At 37.3% G+C, this 19,880-nt stretch overlaps 1 protein-coding gene across 1 annotated transcript in view; it reads right to left on the bottom strand.

Annotated features, from left to right (window-relative positions):
• Positions 1-19,880, bottom strand: part of HMBOX1 (homeobox containing 1) — a 166,920-nt gene that overhangs the window by 52,398 nt on the left and 94,642 nt on the right. The window contains 2 exon segments of the mRNA XM_028519845.2: positions 7,360-7,394; positions 7,396-7,469. Coding sequence (XP_028375646.1) covers positions 7,360-7,394; positions 7,396-7,469 — 109 coding nt within the window.

Below are 19,880 nucleotides of genomic sequence, written 5' to 3' on the forward strand. Positions count from 1 at the left end.
TTCAGAGTCCCAGGCATTCCTCTTAAAGGGCCTTATGCATGAACTTACTCAAGACTCACTTCTGCTGAGCTCCAGTGGGCAGCAGCTCAAAAGCCACCAGGGACATACCAGGAGGACCTGAAATGTTGGTCATAGAGGCAAGAGTTGGATGAATAGCCTCCTCCCAGAGAGAAGTGCTGGCAGAGACCACTGTTCCTTTTCTGAGACCCTCCTACCCTCACCAAACCAGCAGGTAGGTGCCATATCTGAGACTCCATTAACCTGAATCATACCATTCACCTACCCTGGAAATTTCCTGGACACTCCACCCTACCAGCTCACAGGGGCCTCCCAAGCTGTTTCCAGTGGCTTTTCCATATGTATGGCCTGTTTTGACTCATGCTTTGACTTTCTTAAAATCTCTTAAACAAGCAGTATCTGGCCTCAGTGTGCCCTATACCTCTTACTCAGGCCTGACACTAGCAGCAGCCAGCCTTGGCTCACAGTTTGGCTTCTACCAGGCACCTTCAAACGTAGTACTAGTAGCAGCCATCTACAGATCACTCACGCAGGCAGCTCTGGGTAGAACACAGGCAGTGGCTCAACTTGACCTATACCTCCTGGGAGGCCCCACAGCCAGCATATTCAGTGGACAACTTTCAGGCCATATGAAAGCATCACCCAACCATCTTCCCAAGTGACACACTCAATGGGCAGACTCAGCAGGCACCACAGCCCCGCTAAAGTCCCACTCTGTGCAAATGAGTACCTGCACAGCTGATCCTCCACAGTGGACAGAGCCAGTACTTGCAGCTGATGGGCTTTGGGATAAATCCTCCCATTAATATACCAACAGCAATCAAGGCTCAACTACAACACAAGGGTATACACGGCCCACACGGGACGCAGGGAGGGGACATACCAAGTCCTAGCTCAGGTGAACAGGAAGCTGTGCCATTAGACCCCAATAGGAACACCTACTATATTAGGCACTCTACCAATCCCAAGTGATGTAGCAGCTCTACATAATACATAGAAACAAACACAGAGAGGCTGCCAAAAATAAGGAGACAAGAAACATGTCTCAAATGAGAGAACAGAACCAAACTCCAGAAAAAAATAAATCACAACAGAGACAAGCAATATACTAGATACAGAGTTTCAAAACACTGGTTATAAGGATGCTCAATGAACTTAGGGGAAGAGTAGATGAACCAGAGAGAACTTCAACAGCATGAAAAAGGACTTGAAACAAAAAAAAAAAGAACCAGTAAGAAAGGAAGGATACACTAAACTGAAATGAAAAATAACTTACAGGGAATCCACAGAAGAGGAGAAAAAGCAAGAATTAAATCAGCAATTGGAATATAAGGAAGCAAAAAACACCCAAAAGAAAAAGATCCAAAAACATGAAGATTTTTGGGACAACTTCAAGTATACCAACATTTGCATCATGGGAGTGGGGGTGCCAGAAAGAAGAGAGAAAGAAATAAAAAAATCTATAAAAAAATGACAGGAAATTTCCCTAACCTGGTCAAGAAAATGGACATACAGACTTCCAGCCAAGATGGAGGCATAGACAGGCACACTGTGCCTCCTCAAACAACCAAAAGAAGGACAACAACAAATTTAAAAACAAAAACAATCAGAATTGACAGAAAATCAAACTGTATGGATGTCTGACAAACAAAGGAGTTAAAGAAGAAGAAACATTCATCCAGACTGGTAGAAGGGTGGAGATGGGCAGCTGGGTGGAGAGGACTCTCAGCAAGGTAGGGTGGCTAGAGGACCAGGGTGAGCAAGGGCCTGAGGCTGGCAGACAGGGTGGTCCCATATTTGCATGCAGATAAATTAGGAGGAACAACTGGGGAACAAGACAGACCGTGCTACCCAGAGTTCCAGTGCAGGGAAATAAAGCCTCAAAACCTATCTAGCAAAGAAAATAGACGTCCCAGAAGTCCAGGAAGCTCAGCAGGTCCTAAAGAAGCTGGACTCAAGGAAGCACATACCAAGGCACATCATCATTACATTACCCAAGATTACAGATAAGGAAGAGAATCTTAAAACCAGTAAGAGAAAAAAGAGGAGAGTTACCTACAAAGGAGTTCCCATTAGACTATCAGCTGATTTCTCAAAAGAAACCTTACAGACAAGAAGAAGCTGGAAAGAAGTATTCCAAGCCATGAAAGGCAAGGGACCTACATCCAAGATTAGTCTATCCAGCAAATCTCTCATTTAGAATGGAAGGACAGATAAAGTGATTCCCAGATAAGGTCAAGTTAAAGGAGTTCATCATCACCAAGCCCCTTATTATATGAAATGTTGAAGGGACTTATCTAAGGAAAAGAAATAAAAATATTAACAGTAAAAATGACAACAAGCTCACAAGTATTAACAACCAAACTAAAATAACAAAAACAAACTAAGCAACAACTAGAACAGGAACAGAATCACAGACATGGAGATTACTTGGAGGGTTATCAGTGGAGGGAGAGAGAGGAGGAAAAGGTACAGGGAATAAGTAGCACAAATGGTAGGTAGAAAATAGACAGGGGGAGATTAAGAATACTATAGGAAATGTAGAAGCCAAAGAACTTATATGTATGACCCTGGACATGAATTAAAGTGAGGGAATGTGGGTGGGAGGGGTGTGCAGGCAGAGGGAGAATAATAGGGAGAAAATGGGACAACTGTAATAGCATAATCATTAAAATAATTTTAAAAAGAATAAATGTTATAAATACCAAAACAAAAAGAAAATGGACATACAAGTCCAGGAAGCACAGAAAGTCCCAACAAGATTAAACTGAAAGAGGCCCACACCAAGACACATGATAAGTAAAATGTAAAAGGTTAAAAACCAAGAGATAATCTTTTATTTACTATTTATTTTTAGAGAGGGGGAATGGAGGAGAAGGAATGGGAGAGAAACATCGATGCATGGCTGCCTCTTGCTTACCCCCTACTGGGGGACCTACCCCATAACCCAAACATATGCCCTGACTGGAAATCAAACCAGTAACCTTTTGATTTGTAGGATGGTACTCAATCCACTGAGCCACACCAGCAGGGGCCAAGAGATAATCTTAAAAGCTGCAAGAGAAAAGCAGTTAGTTACTTACAAGGGAGCTTCTGTAAGATTGGCAGCTGATTTCTCAACAGAAACTCTGCAGGTCGAGGGGTTGGCAAAGGAATATTCAAGTAATGAAAGCAAGATTACTCAGCAAGCTACCATTTAGAATGGAAGGATATATAAGAGCTTCCCAGACAAGAAAAAGCTACAGGGAGTTCATCATCACCAAACCAATATTACATAAAATATTTAAAGGGAAGAAGAAAGAAGGAGGAGGTACAAAAGGGGAGGGAGGGAGAAAGGAAGAGGATGGAGGAAAAATCAGGAGAAGTGGGGGGAGGAGAAAGAAGAGAGGGAAGAATAAAAATATAAATGATAAAATGGCAATAAAACACATATCTATCAACAACTGAATCTAAAAGAATAAATGAACAAGCAGAACAGAAACAGACTGATAGATACAGAGAACATTTTGGTGGCTGCCAGCTGGGATGGGGGCTGGGACGGTTGGGTGAAATGATGAAGGGGTTAAGAACTACAAATAGGTACTAACAGAACAGTCATGGTGATGTAAAGTACAGCATAGGAAATATAGTCAATACTATCCTGATAACTATGTATGGTGTCAGAAGGGTGCAAGATTTTACCGGGATGATCAGCTAGTTATATAATATCTAATCATGGGGGTGTACACATCTGAAACTAATATTCTCTGTCAACTGTAATTTAAAAATAAAAAATTTTTATAAGTCAAAGTACACAAAATAAAAATGCACTTATCTAGAAAGAATTCCACATTAGTTCTTATAATAAAGGTTGAAATGGCCAAATAAAAACTTTAAAAAATTAAGCTTTAATTGTTAACATCCAATTACTGTTGATGCAAGGAAAACTACCAACTGAATTATGAAATTATCCTCTATTTAAATTATGTCCTACAGAAAACTTGACTAGAGAGAACTCAGAACCAGTACTGGATTTGATTTTCAAGTTGAAAAGAAATAGAAAAAATGGAGATAGTTGGTGATGCACCTTTATGAACAGTAATGCATATGATTCAAGCAATTTACTCTTAAAAGGAGGGAGAATCTCTACAAGAAAACAGCTCCTAATCAGCAGCTGAATGAATGATGCCAGTCCTTTCCCATTCTGCTGTTTCAATGCCTTAGTTCCACCTCCCTCCAGGTTCCTGATGATGGGTGAACCTAGCTCTGGTTCCAAGACAAACTGACAGTTAGGAGATAAGATAAAAAGCAAAAATAAAACTATTTTTTCTTTAAAAAAACAGCTTAAGAAGAACACTATCTGCAGTGCTAAAAACTGAATTCAACAGTAGTATTCTGCGGTGGGCAGCGCCATCGAATCGGCTGCAAAGAAGCTGTAGCTTGGCCCCCCTTCCCGTTCCTAGTGAATGCACTTTCCTGGTGATCTGAGTGCCTGCTCTGGGAATGGAGCCCAGCTCTGAAATCCCAGTTGTGGGAATTTGGCCCCCATCAACTGATGAGATTATATGTTAGGCACTGTTCTCAGTGCCAAACACACAAGTAACTTGCCTGACACAGATGAGTAGTGTTTACCCTCCAAATTCTTCATTTTGAAACATCCTGACAATCCTCTTAGTGCTCTCCTGGTAACCAATTTCTGGAATGTGACCAGGCTCATGAAACCCCTAAGCAAAGTTCCTTATTTACTAGTAGAGCCCTTGCTATAGCCAGCCTAAGCTGCTCTATTAGACAAATGCCAAGGTTTTGTCCCTCTTCATGTGATTTTGCTCTGCTGTGAATCATGGGAGAAGTGATGTCTTTGGGAAGACTGCACTGAGCTGAGGTTTGAAGTGTTGCTTCAACTGTGACATGTCTTAGGACTGTGTTATCCTTCCTATATGGTAACCACCAGCCACATGTGTATCAATACTTGAAATGTGGCTGATTGGAAACAGGTGCTTACATGTAAAATACATATTGTATTTGAAAGAATCAGTACAAGGAGAAGGAACGATTAAATGCTGAATAATAATACATATTTGTTAAATAAAGTATACTGTTAAGTTCAGCTATTTCTTCTCACCTTTTCAAATGTGGTTACTAGATTATTTAAAATTTGCACATGTCATTTACATTATATTGCTACTGAACTGTACTACTTTAGAACATTTATCTAATGGTAAGTAACAGAGAGTCATTATTTAAGAGAAGGTATATCTAGATTATCATTAGAAAATATTTAAAAGTGAATTCCTTTGCAGAAAAACTGCCAGCTAACAAATGCTGAAGAAATGTTAGGTTAGATTATTACCATTCTGCAATCTCCACTGGAATGAGCAACATCAATGGATGCTAAAACCACTGGTGGCAAAATTACACCCTGCAGATTATTTATAAACTACAAACACAGGACCTGGTGGTCTTTAACTATTTAACAAATGGTTCAAACTGAGCATATGAATAATGCTACAACTTGCTATTACATGCTCTTGATGTGCAGTAAATTAAGGTAAACATTACCTACAAGGAATTTTGAACCAATGTTTACTTTGAGAATTTTCAAACAACAGAACACAATGAAAGAATTTATGGCAAAAATCTGTACTCATGCTATGTAATAGTTTTACTACACAGTACTAACATTATACACATAGCCTTCCATTTCCCTATCCATTTTACTTTGATGCATTTCAAAGTAAATTGCAGCCAATAGTACACACCCTCCCTAAATAATCTATGACTATGTCTTGCCAAAAATGTTTAACCTGAACCTAATCAAGCCTCTAATCCTAACTTCCAGTTTACAGGAAATACAGGCTATATAGGAATCAGTTAACTGACACTGAGAGAGAAATTAAAAATCCAGAATATGGGACATTCTGTAATATGTGATTCTAAGAGTCTAAAAGACAACAACAAATTACAACTTGTCAACCTAAATCAGAGGCTATTCAATTTTTAAAAAGCTACAAAAGACATTCTTACAACAAAGAGAAATGTGAATATGCATTGGGTATTTGCTGATATTAAGGGATTATTATTGATTTTCTTAGATGTGGTAACAGAAACTGGGGGTGACTGTCGTTTTTGGAGACGAATGCTGAAGAGAGTGTGTGTATATACATGCACACATATATATTTTTCATTTATTCCTTTATTTTATTTATAGAAATAAAGCAAATACAGCAAAATGTTAATAATTATGATTCTAAGAAGAGGGTAACAGGTGTTTACTTGTGTTGATCTTTCAACTTTTCTCAGAAAGTGCATTGAAACATTTCAAACAGAAATTGGGGGTGGGGGACAGATAAAACTTCACTGCAGAGAGGGCATATGGTCTCTTCTGCTTTGGCCTGCCTGGGCTTTTCAGGTCAAGAATGTGATCTTTAAAAAATATCTTACTATAGGCACACACAAAAATATGTTTCTATAACATTCTTTATTTCTAACCTCAGAGCCAATGCTATTATTAGCTAAGATTCTTCAATATGCAATATTACAACTGGTAATTCAGTCTGCAAGCAGAGGCCTGCAATGCTGTAGCATTACAGAAGACAGTTTCAATTGCCAGATGAGCCTGAGATCAGGCCCACCCCACCAGTCTGGTGTTACGTGTAGACTGAGGACAGTCTGTTGCACAACTTCAGATTTTTTTATACACCACTTGTTAAAATATCCTGCAATAGAATTTGCTGATTCCTGGCAACCACAGAGACAAAGTTTCTGTGATCTTTTTCCTAAGATTTATTCTGCTTTTCCAACCTACGGCTGTTCCCTAAGTCATCCGGACAGCTTCACCCTTAAGTCCAAAGACACACTCATCACTCAAGTAATTAGAACTGTAAACAGAAAATCATTAGCTGAGCTCACTGACTATGATGCAGCACAAACAAATAAAAGTGTGAATTTTATATACCACTAACTAAACAAGATTTACCAAACAAACAAGAAATCTAGACACGGACTCTTATGTGTGTACCTCTAGTTGAGGAAAAGCATATCACCCACTGACAACCAGTACCTTTCGTTCAGACTTCAGTTGGAAATATCGTATTACCTGGACATACAGAGGCACCTTGGAGGAAGGAGTGAAAAAGACTAGATAATATTAGACACCAAACTAAGTATTTGTACAATTGGGGATTAGGTTTTACAGTTAAGAGTGTTTTACAATGAAGAGTGTTCTTTGGCTTAAAGGAACGACAGTAAAATTTGAAACTATTGTACCTTGGTGAAGACAAGGCAGCACATGCATTCAATAAAGTAATTAATTACATATGTCTCGTTTCACATGCAATGAAAAGTGAAAATTGTATTTACCAGGGTTTTGTCTTCTCAAGTTGATACCATCGGTTAAAATGCCCTTTTCTTCTGTTCACTCAGGTCTGATCCCTGCTGCAACAGCCAGTGAGAGATCCGGCTCTGACTGATACCTATGTAGGAAGAGAAACAGCTGTTGCAAGTACCGAAATCATGGGGAAGTTAGAGAGGGTTCTGTTGGTTCTAGGTTACTGAGTTCTTTAAAACTCTTCTCTATAAGGAAGCTGCAACCTCAACACTCTTTCATACTGGGTGTTTCTGTAAAGGATGACTGCATGGGCTAGGATATATTCAGAATTACCTTACTAGAGCTCATAGCATTGTATCAGCCGAGATGTGAAAGTGGTCTCTAAAATCAACCTCCAACCCTGTTCCACAAATACATGAGAGATACATGAGGAGATTTCTAAGTCATATCTATTTCTCAGAAGTTGTTTAGATTTGTGTTCCTTTAACCACCACCACCTCTACTCCAACCTGGGTTTAGAATATTAGAACTTTCACTAGATATCGAGAAGAAGAAAAAAAAATCAAGACGGCAAGTTTTGCTACTCATTACTGATACTGATAAAAAAAGTTAGGGGCTGGGAAAGGGGAGGTCACTGAAAATACTCTCTTCAATAAGGTTCTTGGCTCATTTGTTAATTCATTCAGGCATTTCAGATTCATCACAATTAGCAGAGATAACTAAGGACTGGAAGACTTTAGAGTTCTGCTGCAATATGACCTCTTAAGAATTTTCAAGAGGTAAAGACAGTCTTTTAACAGACGTTTTTTCAAAAAACTGAGTAGAATATAAAGCAGTTGTCAGCTATCACTAAGAAGTTCTTGACAGCAATTAATTAAAAATGTGAAAAACCTCTACACGTGAAAGTAAAAGAGGATGTCTAAAACTCACTAGTATGAAAATCACATACTCCTTCTGGTCATTACAGCCATTCGAAAAATGAATAATTTAACACACAACTTGCAAAAGCAAAGAAAAATAGGAAAGATGAAACATATGTCCAAAGGGCACTTCTAAAGGACCAGCCAGCTATCAGAGAGGGTTAACAGTATCTGAACTCTCCCCAGGAATTTCTGCTGGTAACTGGATAGTACTGAATACCACTTGTGCCAACACCTGTTTAAAGCAATAATGTGCAACAGGAGGAGTGGTTACCGTGAAGTGATCACACCCCTTCACATGAGAAGCAAGAGGCTCGGTAATCATATTTAACTCATTAAGCAAGTCCCTAAAGTTTCATACTTTAAAAAATCTATGTTAGAGGAGAATTTGGAGAGGAGTTTTGTTAAAAGACAAATTGAGCTGTGAGGTAAGGTTCTCTGACTGGAAACAAAGTTCACGTTCAAAGAGTGAAATTTAGTTTTCCAAAACCTAAGTAGCTGCATTCTCAAATAATCCGCACAGTGGTTTTCCAATAGACTGAAGATCCATGTGATGCGGGTGCTGCAGCTAGCACTGCAGGCTTGTTCTAAGTGAACGCTCATTACTGAAAACTGTCTGTGTCTAGCAATGCCTTCACCACAAGTCTAGGTTCAGACATTACACTACTTTTAAACAAGAGTGAAGAAAACCACCATTTACTATCATGAAATCAAAATTGATCTTCATGTCAAAAAAAATAAAACATTTTATATGGATTCTTCATGTTGGTAGCATACTACTAAAAACAAAGAAATTTTGAGAAAAATCTTTTAAGAAAAAATGGACTATATCACTCCTGTTACTTTCAGTGTTAACTCTCCCCTACACAGTCAGATCACGCAGAACAAACTCAGAGCCCACTTGACATTATGCTGTCCAGGTTCTGGCCGTGCTTCGGGGGGAAGAGGGCAAAAGCCCATCAAAAGAAAGTCAGTTAAATGATGACATACTCACATAACAGAAAACCAGGAAGACTTTAAAAGTAATGTTCTAAATCAGCCACCCAAGCCAAACAACAACACAACAACAAAACCAACCAAACAAAAGTCCATCAATACCAAGTTCTGGCAAGGACATGGAATATATGGAACCCTCATACTGCTGATGCAAGGGTAAAATGTCAGGACCACTGTGGGAAATGGGTGGGCCATACCTACTAAAGCTAAACATAAGCACAGCATGGGACCTAGCAGTTTTCTTTCCTCAGTGTATAGCACAAATACGTGCTCAACAGCAAGGTGTTCTAAAGACATACACAAGAAGGCTTGTATGAGTATTGCCCATAACAGTCCCTGATTTGAAACAACTCAAACACCCACCAACAGAATGCATAAACTGGGATACTTATGAATTTATCCACAGACTACTATGCCAAATTGAAAAAGGATGAACTACTGCTACATACACCCCATGGATACATCTCACAAAAACAATGTTGCTCCCCCCTCCGCCCTGCCCAAAATAAGACACGTATAAAAGCCACACACAGCTGTATGATTCAGTTACATAAGACTGAAAAACAGACACAATTACCTATGTGAATGGCCACCAGAACAGTGTCGGGCTACCTGTGGCTTGGGCGGAGCAGGTTAGGCACTGGGCGGCAGTATGAAGAAGGCTTACGGAGTGAGCGGCACTACTCTTGATGTTCATCTGGATGGTGGGGATACGCATGGCTTCACTTGGTAAACATCATTAAGCTAAACACTTTCTCTGTTTATATTTCAATTTACAGAAGTTTCCCCAAGAAGTTTTAAAAATTCTATGTAGTATATTAAAAAAGTAAATGGATATGTATCAATATGAAATGTTGCCCACGATATAACTGACAAAGTATACAATTTTATAAATATATATTTACATAACCTATATTCTGTTTTATATGGTAACAAAAACTTACATATAGCGCCCCTGGCTGGCGTAGCTCAGTGGATTGAGCGCAGGCTGTGAACCAAAGTGTTGCAGGTTCGATTCCCAGTCAGGGCACATGCCTGGGTTGCAGGCCATGACCCCCAGCAACCGCACATTCATGTTTCTCTCTCTCTTTCTTTCTCCCTCCCTTCCCTCTCTAAAAATAAATAATAAAAATAAAATCTTTAAAAAAAAAAAACATATAGCCAAAGACAGTAGAGTGGCAGACTCCCTACACAGTATACCTCTACTGTTTTCTTAATCATTCTACAAATAGGTATTAATTTATTTTATATTTAGCCTTCCCTTATAAACACTACATATTTCACTGGTTGTTTTATAAACACAGCAATTAAGTTTAAAAAAAAGTACAAAAAAGAAGTTAATTTCGGCCTTCCCTCAGTAAACAGTAAACAAGAGTTAACAGTAAACAATGTTAACTGTTAATATATGTTACTCCATAATTTTCTCTGTGCATAATTATTAATTTAAGAAAGCAATGGGACAGAAGGTAGTAAAGAAAGAATATCCTTCTGTCTAGTCTTTTGTAAGAAAGGAAATAAAAAAAGAACTTTCCTGTAAACTTAACCCATTTTTATATAATAAATATGGAAAATGAAGTAATTCTGCAAGTAGTTTTTCTACAAGAAGCACAATAAAAATTAAATATGTAAAATACACATTTTTTCCAATGATTTTTCTCAGTTACCAGCTTAGTGACAGGTAAAGTTCTTTTAACTCATCCTTCAGGGGCTGCTCCATGCTTTTGGACCTTTGGGTGAGCTTGGTGTCAAAGGGCCATGCAGCTTCCCTACACTACCAGTTTTTGTGTATCTCCTTGGGGAAAAGTTTTCCTAACGCTCTTCTTACTGCCTACTGCAGAAAAAAATATTATTCTCCACAAGTGTTAGCTCTTCAAAGCCTCTTTTCTACCTTTCACAGGCAGAAAAAAAGAAAATTTACATATAACCTTCATACACTGAGAAATTACTAACCCCTGCTTAATTTCCTTCAAGAAAGCGATCACATTGTATTCAAAAGGACACTGCCAGCCTCATTCACATTCTTTCCTGAGCTTCTGCCCCACCAGGCTTCTTCCAGTTTCTCAAATGCTGTGTTCCTTTCCACTAGAGGGCTCCCCACCACTACCCATTTTTGTTCAAGTCTCAATACAAATTTAAGTGCATCTCCTTTCCACTTCCTGTGGAACATGGCCCTACTGACCACTCATATCATCTTCATCCATGGAATGAATGCTGGAGACAACTCTCCAATGCAACTTCAGGAATTGCTTTGCTAGCTCCTTACACGTTAGTGTCCCTAGGGTCACATCTTTAAGCACCTTCTCTCAATCTATACACTCTTCCTTGGTCATCTGAACTATCATAATTTAAAATTATCACCTACATGTCAGAGCACCCGACTGTTTTTTTTTTTTTTTCAAACCATCTGCTAGTTAGCTTCATGAGAATTTCCCACAGGTCTTCAACACAGTAAATTTAATTCATTAACCTTTTCCTTTTAATCAGCTCTTATTCCTGTGTCCCTCATCTCAATTTTACCTTCTACTCTACTCTTTTCTCCCAACTCTCAGAGACTTAGTAAATCCAAACTTTCCCTTCCTAAAATTCTCTCCAATCCTCACTCCTGACGCTTGGAATCTCAGCCTCTTTTTCCTGGACGATTGAAATAACTGATTAAAAGAATGAGCCATCTAAGATCCAAAATTCTCCTGATCAGATGCTTTTTAACTAGAAGATCATTTCACAGTTGAAAAAGTGAAACATGCTTCTTCAAGCAACTTTCTGCTTGAGAACTGCAGTCATCTCTACAATTCACCTTCCACAGTTTTTAAGTTAAAGCACATGCACACATCTTCCCCCAAAATAATTCACAAACACTCCATCCCCAACCCTTCTCTTATTCCCTATCCTAAAGTTATTCTTTGAAAAAAATGTCACTTAATTTTGTTCAGTAGATTCACATATAAGTGAGATCATATAATATTTGTCTTTCTCTGACTGGCTTAGTCACTTGGCATAATAATATTCAGATCTTCAGGTCCATCCATGCTATTGCAAAAGATTTTCTTCCTCTCCCCTCTCTCCTTCCCACTCCCTCTCTCCAACTGAGTAGTATTCCATTGTGTAAATGTACCACAGCTTTTTTGTTCACTCATCTACTGACGGATACTTGGGTTGTTTCTAGATTTTGGCTATTGTAAATAATGCTTCAATGAACAACATTTTTTTGAATTAGTGTTTCAGGTTTCTTAGGATATATTCCCAGAAGTGGAATTTCTGGGTCAAAAGGCAGTTCCATTTTTAATTATTTAATTTCTTGTATATTTGACATGAATCCTTCCAGAATCTTTCCTATCCTTTTAATACACAAATATGTGCGCGCACACACACACCTAGTTGTTTTTTAAAAACACATTTGGAATTATTCTGTACATAATGAATAACCTGCATTTCTTACATAATGTCTTGGAATTTTTTTCATGTAATACATTATGAATCTTCACCATTCTAGTGGCTACATGGTATTCTATACAATAACCCACTTAAATATTTATCTATTATTAGACATTTCAGTTGTTGCTAGTGTTTTACTATTGTAAATGATGATGCAACGAACACTCTATGCCTACCTTTGTGCATATGAATAAATACTCTAGGGTCAATCCCCAGGAATGGAATTTTTAATCCATACCACATGAGCAGCATTACAGTTTGTTACAGGTACTACCAGACTTCCCCAAAGGTTATACCCAATTCTATACTCTAACCAATAGTTACGTTGTGATCCAGTCTCACCGTAACTAAATATTATACAACTTATTTTGAAAGTCTGACTTTCTCTTTGTAAAAAACACATGCTCATTATAAAAAGGAATTCTAAGCAACTCAAAGTAGAAAAATTCAGAGTAAAGCTAGTAAAAAAAAACTATCTAAAGCCTTACCACTTAGAAATAACTACACCCATTACAAAATCACTCCAAGCATAAAAGTAAACAGAAGAGGGAGAAATAATTACTAAAATGAGGTCATACTATAGAAAGAACTTTAAAATTAAAAATATTAAGTTTAGTTTGATCTGATTTTACCTCAAGATAAAAATTTAAACTAGAGTGATATGCAAGATCTCAAGTTTAGTCAATACTTCTCTACAGTAAATTAGGTTACTAAAAGAGTACTCTAATGCAAGGAAAAAGAATTACACAAAAACATTAGAAGGTTGGAATCATTATTTTCTAATTTGTGGTCGGTATCTAATGACTCCTGGCTGAAAAAACATGGAAAATTAGCAGATCATGGTAGCCAGCCTCCAGGATGAGCCCTAATAATCCTCCTGGCCTTCCTGTCTCTGTATAATCCCTTCCAGCACTGCTCAGGACTGGTCTGTACCACCACTGGAATAGGTCAGGAATAACAGTCTCTGACCTCTGAAGCTAGGCCATGAAAAACATTACAGCTTCTGCCTTGCTCTGTCCCTGAGATAGTTGGTTCTGAGGGAAGCTAGCTGCCATGCAGTGAGACCACTCAATCTGACCTATGGAGAAAGTCCATGGGGCAAAGAACTGAGGCATTCTAACAGCTGTGCAAGCGACTCACCTGGGAAGTGAGTTCTTTAGCCCTAGTTAAGCCTGCTGATGACTGTAACCTCCTGAGACACCCTGAATCACAACAACCTGTCTCAGCTGCTCCTAGATTCCTGACCCATAGAAACTGAGTGAGAAAACAAAGATTCAGGTTTAAGTGGCTATGGTCTGATGTAAATTTTTACATAACAATACATAACTAATACACATGTACAGACTATTATAATACTCTCCCCATCTCCTTTCCCAGCCTTCACACCAAACTACTGACATTCGAAGGTATTTTTGCATGCTCAATACTTACACTCTGTTCTGGATTCATAATTTCCACAGTTGTTACCCATAGTTCTGGATTTAAATGAACTCAAGATTTACCATACAGTTTTCCAGGTTTCCCATTCCTAAGCGCTATGTTTTTGTTTTTAATTGAGGCACATTTCACATGTAGTGAAGTGCACTACTTTTTACTTGTATAATGAGTTTTAACATAATACACACACAGGGCCGTTGCTCAAATAAAGACATAAATTGTTTCCATGCTCCCTAGAAGGTTCTTCTTGTTCCCTTTTTAGTTAATGCCTCAATGTTATTTTCTCAATTTAAGTTTTGATTGGTAAGATCTCTTCATCAAGCAGTTTTTAATCAGCACAGCCAAGCACCGCATACTGATGTTTCAGTCAACAAGAGACTGCAGACTGTATACGACCATGGCACACCATGCAGCGGAAATGTGTAGTATGCTACACCACGTAGGTTCGTGTAAGTACATTCCATGATGTCTGCACAATGACAAAATCACTTAGTGACGCGTTTCTCAAGGTATATCACTGTCATTAAGCATTACATGACTGTCCAGGTTTACTGGTGCATATATCCCCTAGTCGGGTATGTTTGTGTTTGTCTTCCATGTTTATGCTTTGAAGACAACTCTACACAGGAAACTTTTCTGGGTTAGATTTTCTTTCAAAATCTATTCAATTGGACTGATGTCAGTGAAAATAGGAGAGTAAGGAGCTCTGAAAAACCAGTCTTCTCTAAAAGCAATGACAACAAAAGCTACTTTAATGTAATGAGCTGGCAAAAATGATGAGAATCATTTTTTCCTAACTCTAGAAATTAACCAAAGGCTTGTAACAATCCAAGGAGTGCTTTAAAAAAAAAGCCAAATTTTTGTAAAAACAGTTTTATGACATTTTGAACTTAACCTGCACCCATTCCCATCATCCCTGCCTCACAGTAGACTTGAAAAACAACACTCCTGCAATCACAGTGGAAACCAGGAGCGTCCTCGTAGCCACTAGAGGGGGGTATTACAGGTTTGGAGTTCCCCAAAACACCATTCTTAGAGAACTTCCATTATCTGGCCTGTCTGGGGATTCCCTAAAAACTCCCATTTTACAAGGCCTGTCCTTATTTGACCTGATTCTAATCTCATTCAATGTAAACATTGTTTTCCCTGGGAGAAGGAAGGAAGGTGGTCTGTTGAAAACAATCAGTGGCAATCATTTAATACTGCCGGTGCTTGAGGTAATAACAACTGGGGCAAATTTGGAGCTGACCAAATATTTTAAAAGCCAAGGGATAAGGTAAGTCTATGAGGGTCTTTGAAAAGCTTTGACATATTTCTGGGAATCTAGAAAGCCAGGCCCACAGGAGGGCTGTGCACATGCCTAGGTCTACGTGCATAACCAGGGCAACATGCATGCACAATGAAAAACTGTGAAGGCCCTAAGCTCTTACCTCTAGTTAACCTTGACAAATGGTGCAAAGAGAATATGAAGGCTAAGGCAGAATTATGGACTGCCTTCCTAAGCATTAAACACACACCCCAATACACACACAAAGTCCTTCTGCAAAACTGGGAACCTTACTGGTTCCAGGCATTTAAGAAATCTCTATCTAATAATTAGCTGACCACTAAAGTAACAAAGAAAAGACATATTTAAAGAATTAGTTCAAGAAAGTCACTAAAAAAAAAGCGAAAACAATAAACAACAGTAATAACAAAGTCAGGGGTAAGGAGGAATCTGATTTCCAGAATTTCCCCATTATATTATTCAAACTGTCGAGTTTAAAAAACAAAAGAAAACAAAACCATGCAAACGCACAAGAAAGTATGCCACATACATAGCAAAGGGAGCAGTCAAAAAGAAGTGTTTTTAAAGAAACCCAGATGTTGGACTAGATTTAAATCAGCTATTTTGAAGATATTTGAAGAACTAAAGAAAACATGTCTAAAAAACTAAAGGAAAGTATGAGAAAAATGCCTCACCAAGCAGAATATCAGTAAGGAGACAGGAATTTAAGAAAGAACACATAGAAATTCTGTAGTTGAAAAGTATAATAATTTGAAGTGAAAAATTCACTAAAGGGGCTCAACTTCAGATGTGACCTGGCAGAAGAAATAATCAGTAAACTTGAATACAGGTCAGTTAAAATGATCGATTATGAAAAACATAAGAAAAAATGAAAAGAAAAAAAGAAATAAAACAGAGCCTCACAAATCTGTGGGACCCCATTATGTATACCCACATACACACAATGGAAGTCCTAGGAAGAAAAGAGAAAAGTGAAAAAAGCATATTTGAAAACTAATGGTGAAAACTGGTGAAATAATTTCCTAATTTAATGAAAAACATTAATCTACACATCCAAGGAGCTCAGTAATCTTAATGTAGAGTAAACTCAGAGAGAGCCACACCAACATCAATAATGGTTGAAAACCAAAGGCAATGAAAATTTGAAAGCAGCAAGAGAGAAATAATTCATTATGTACAAGGAAGGTGTTCAATAAGATTACCAAGAAGTCAGAAGGCAGTAGAATAATATATTCAAAGTGCTGGCGGGGGCGGGGGGGCAGGGAGGCAAAAGCATCAAACAAGAACTCTAATCCAGGCAAACTATTTTTCCCAAATGGAGACGTTAAGACACTGCCAGATGAACAAAACCAGAAAAATTCTGACACCAGAAGACTTGCCCTCTGAGAAAAAGAGTTCTTTTAACTGAAACAGAAGGACACTAAACAATAACTCAAATGTATATTAAGAAATAAAGAGTGCCAGTAAAAGTAACTGCATAGGTAAATATAAAAAAAACAGTATAAGTGTATTTCATCTTGTAATTCCCTTTATTCCTATTTGATTTAAAAGAAAATTGGATAATGCAATAATTATATTTGTAAATCTAAGCTGATATACACACAAAGAATAAGTACATAATTTATATGACAATAATAGCACAAACGGGGTAGAGAAATTAAGCTATATAGGAGTCTTTTTGTATACTACTGAAATTAAGTTTGCATTAATCCAAACTAGACTGTTAAAATTAAGATGTTAATGGTAATTCCCAGGGAAAACACTTAGACAGTAACAAAAAAAAAAATAACAAGAAAATGACAAGGGATTTAAACTGGTACACCAGAAAATATCCACGAAACACAAAAAAGGAAGTAATCAAGTAACAGGAGAGCGAGGCAGACACAAGACTGAAAACAAACAACAAAATGGCAGATGTCAATCTTCCCTCGTAATTACATTTAAATGGATTAAACACTCCAACAAGACAGACTGCAGATTTTTAAAATCCATTCTAAAAAACACAATCCAAATATAATGCTTACACGAGATATAGTTTAGATTCAAAGACATGAGTAAGTGGAAAGTAAAAGAATGGAAAAAGATACACCATATAAATAGTAATTAAACCAAAATTTGAGTGGCTATACTAATGTTAGATAAAATAGACTTTGAGAGACAAAAGAAGGACATTTTATAACAATAAAAGGATTAACTGGCGAGGAAGGCATAATTTAAAACATTTATACACCAAACCACAGAGCCCCAAAACACGAGGTGAAAACTGACAGACCTGAAGGGAGAAACAGACAATTCAACAGCAGTAGCTGGAGACTTCCATACTCCACTCTCAATAATAGATAGAAAATTAACAGGGAAACAGAAAATGTGAACATTATAAACCACCTAAACCCAACAAACATCTAAAGAACAATCCACTCAATAGCAGAACACTTTCTCAAGTCTATGTGAAACACTCTCCAGGGAAGACCACATGTTAGGCCATAAAACAATTCTGAATGATTTTTAAATCATACAAAGTTTGTTCTACTAGCTCAATGAAATGAGAAATCAATAACAGAAAAAAGTTGAGAAATTCACAAATATGTGAAAATTAACACATCTCTAACCAATGTGTGAAAGAAGAAATCATGAGAAAAATTAGAAAATACTTTGAGATGATTAAGAAACACACATACAACATATGAAAATGTATGGGATGAAGCTAAGGAAGTTCTTAAAGAAAAACTTATTGTTGAAAATGCCTGTATCAAAATGACCTCAAATCAATAACCTAGATTTCCATCTTTAAAAAAGAAGATTAGAAAAAGAGCACACTAAATAAAGGTAAGCAGAAGAAAGGAGATAATATAAAGCAGAAATAAATGGAAAATAGAAACATAATACAGAAAAAAAATCAATAAAATAATAAATTGGTTCTTTGGAAAGGTTAACAAAATTGAGAAATTTTTAGGTAGACTGATCAAGCAAAATGTGAGAAGATTCAAATCACTCAACTCAGGAATGACAGAGAACACATTACTACTGAACTTACAAGATTATAAGGGAATTGTATAAACAACTGCATAATAATTACATAACCAAGAAGAAATGGACCAATTCCCAGAATAACATATGAATCTGGTTCAAGATGAAACAGAAAACCTGAATAGATCTATAGCAATTAAGGACAGAATTAGTGGTCAAAAATCTTCCCACAAAGGAAAGTCAGACAGCTTCACTGGTAAATTCTACCAAATGTTCCAAAAAAATACACACACACACCAGTCATTTACACACTCTTTCAAAAACTAGAAAATAAGGAAATACTTCCCAACTCATTCTATGAGGCTTATATTACTCTGATACCAAAACCAGACAAAGATATTATAAGAAGAAAAATACAAATCAATATCCCTTATGAATATAGATGTAAAATCCTCAACAAACACTTGCAAACTCTACCTAACAATATATAAAAAGCATTATACACCATGACCAAGTAGGATTTATCTCAGGAAAACAGGGTGCATTCAATGTATGAAAATCAATGTAATATACTATGTTAATGAATGACAAAACTCATGAAATTATTTTAATAGACAAAAAACATTTGATAATCCAACATCCTTTCATGCCATAAAACACTCAACAAACTAGAAATGGAAGCAAGCCTTCTTATGTTGATGGATGACATCCCTGAAAATCCCACAGCTGACATTATTCTTGGTGGCTAAAGACTGACAGCTTTGCCACTAAGATCAAAAACAACACAAGGATGATCACTCTCACTACTTCTATTCAACTAGCTTTGGAGGTTCTAGCCACGTCAATAGGGCATGATAAATAAACAAAGGCATCCAGATCGGAAAGAAAGAAGTAAAACTACCTGTCTGCAGATGGCACGATCTTCTATGAACAAAATGTGAAGGAATCCACAAGAGCCCATGCACATAGAAAATGCAGCATACAAGATCAACACACAAAATTAAATTTTATCCCTGTCCACGAGCAATGCACAATCCAAAATTAAAATTCAGAATGCAATTCCACTTACAGTAGTTTCAAAAAGAATGAAATATTTAGGAATAAATCTAACAAAAGTAGTGCAAAACTTGTACAACACAAACTATAAAACATGGTGGAAAGAAACTGAAGAACGCCTAAATAAATAGAAAGACATCACATCTTCATAGGCTAGAAGATTTAATATTTTTAGAATGACAATGCTCCCCAAATTCATCTACAGATTCAGTGTTAATTCCTATTAAAATTCCAGCTGGCTTTTTTGCAGAAGCTGACAAAGTGGTTCCAAAATTCCTGTGGAAATATAAGGGACCCAGAATAACCAAAACAATCAGAAAAAGAACAAAGTTGGAGGATTCACACTTCCTGATTTCAAAACTTACTGTCAAACTACAGTAATCAAGACTGTGTGGTGCTGGCATAAAGCCAGACATACAGAACAATGGAATAGAACTGAGAGTCAAGAACACTTTGTAAA

The sequence above is a fragment of the Phyllostomus discolor genome, chromosome 8 (genome assembly GCF_004126475.2).
Source record: "Phyllostomus discolor isolate MPI-MPIP mPhyDis1 chromosome 8, mPhyDis1.pri.v3, whole genome shotgun sequence".
NCBI lineage: Eukaryota > Metazoa > Chordata > Mammalia > Chiroptera > Phyllostomidae > Phyllostomus > Phyllostomus discolor.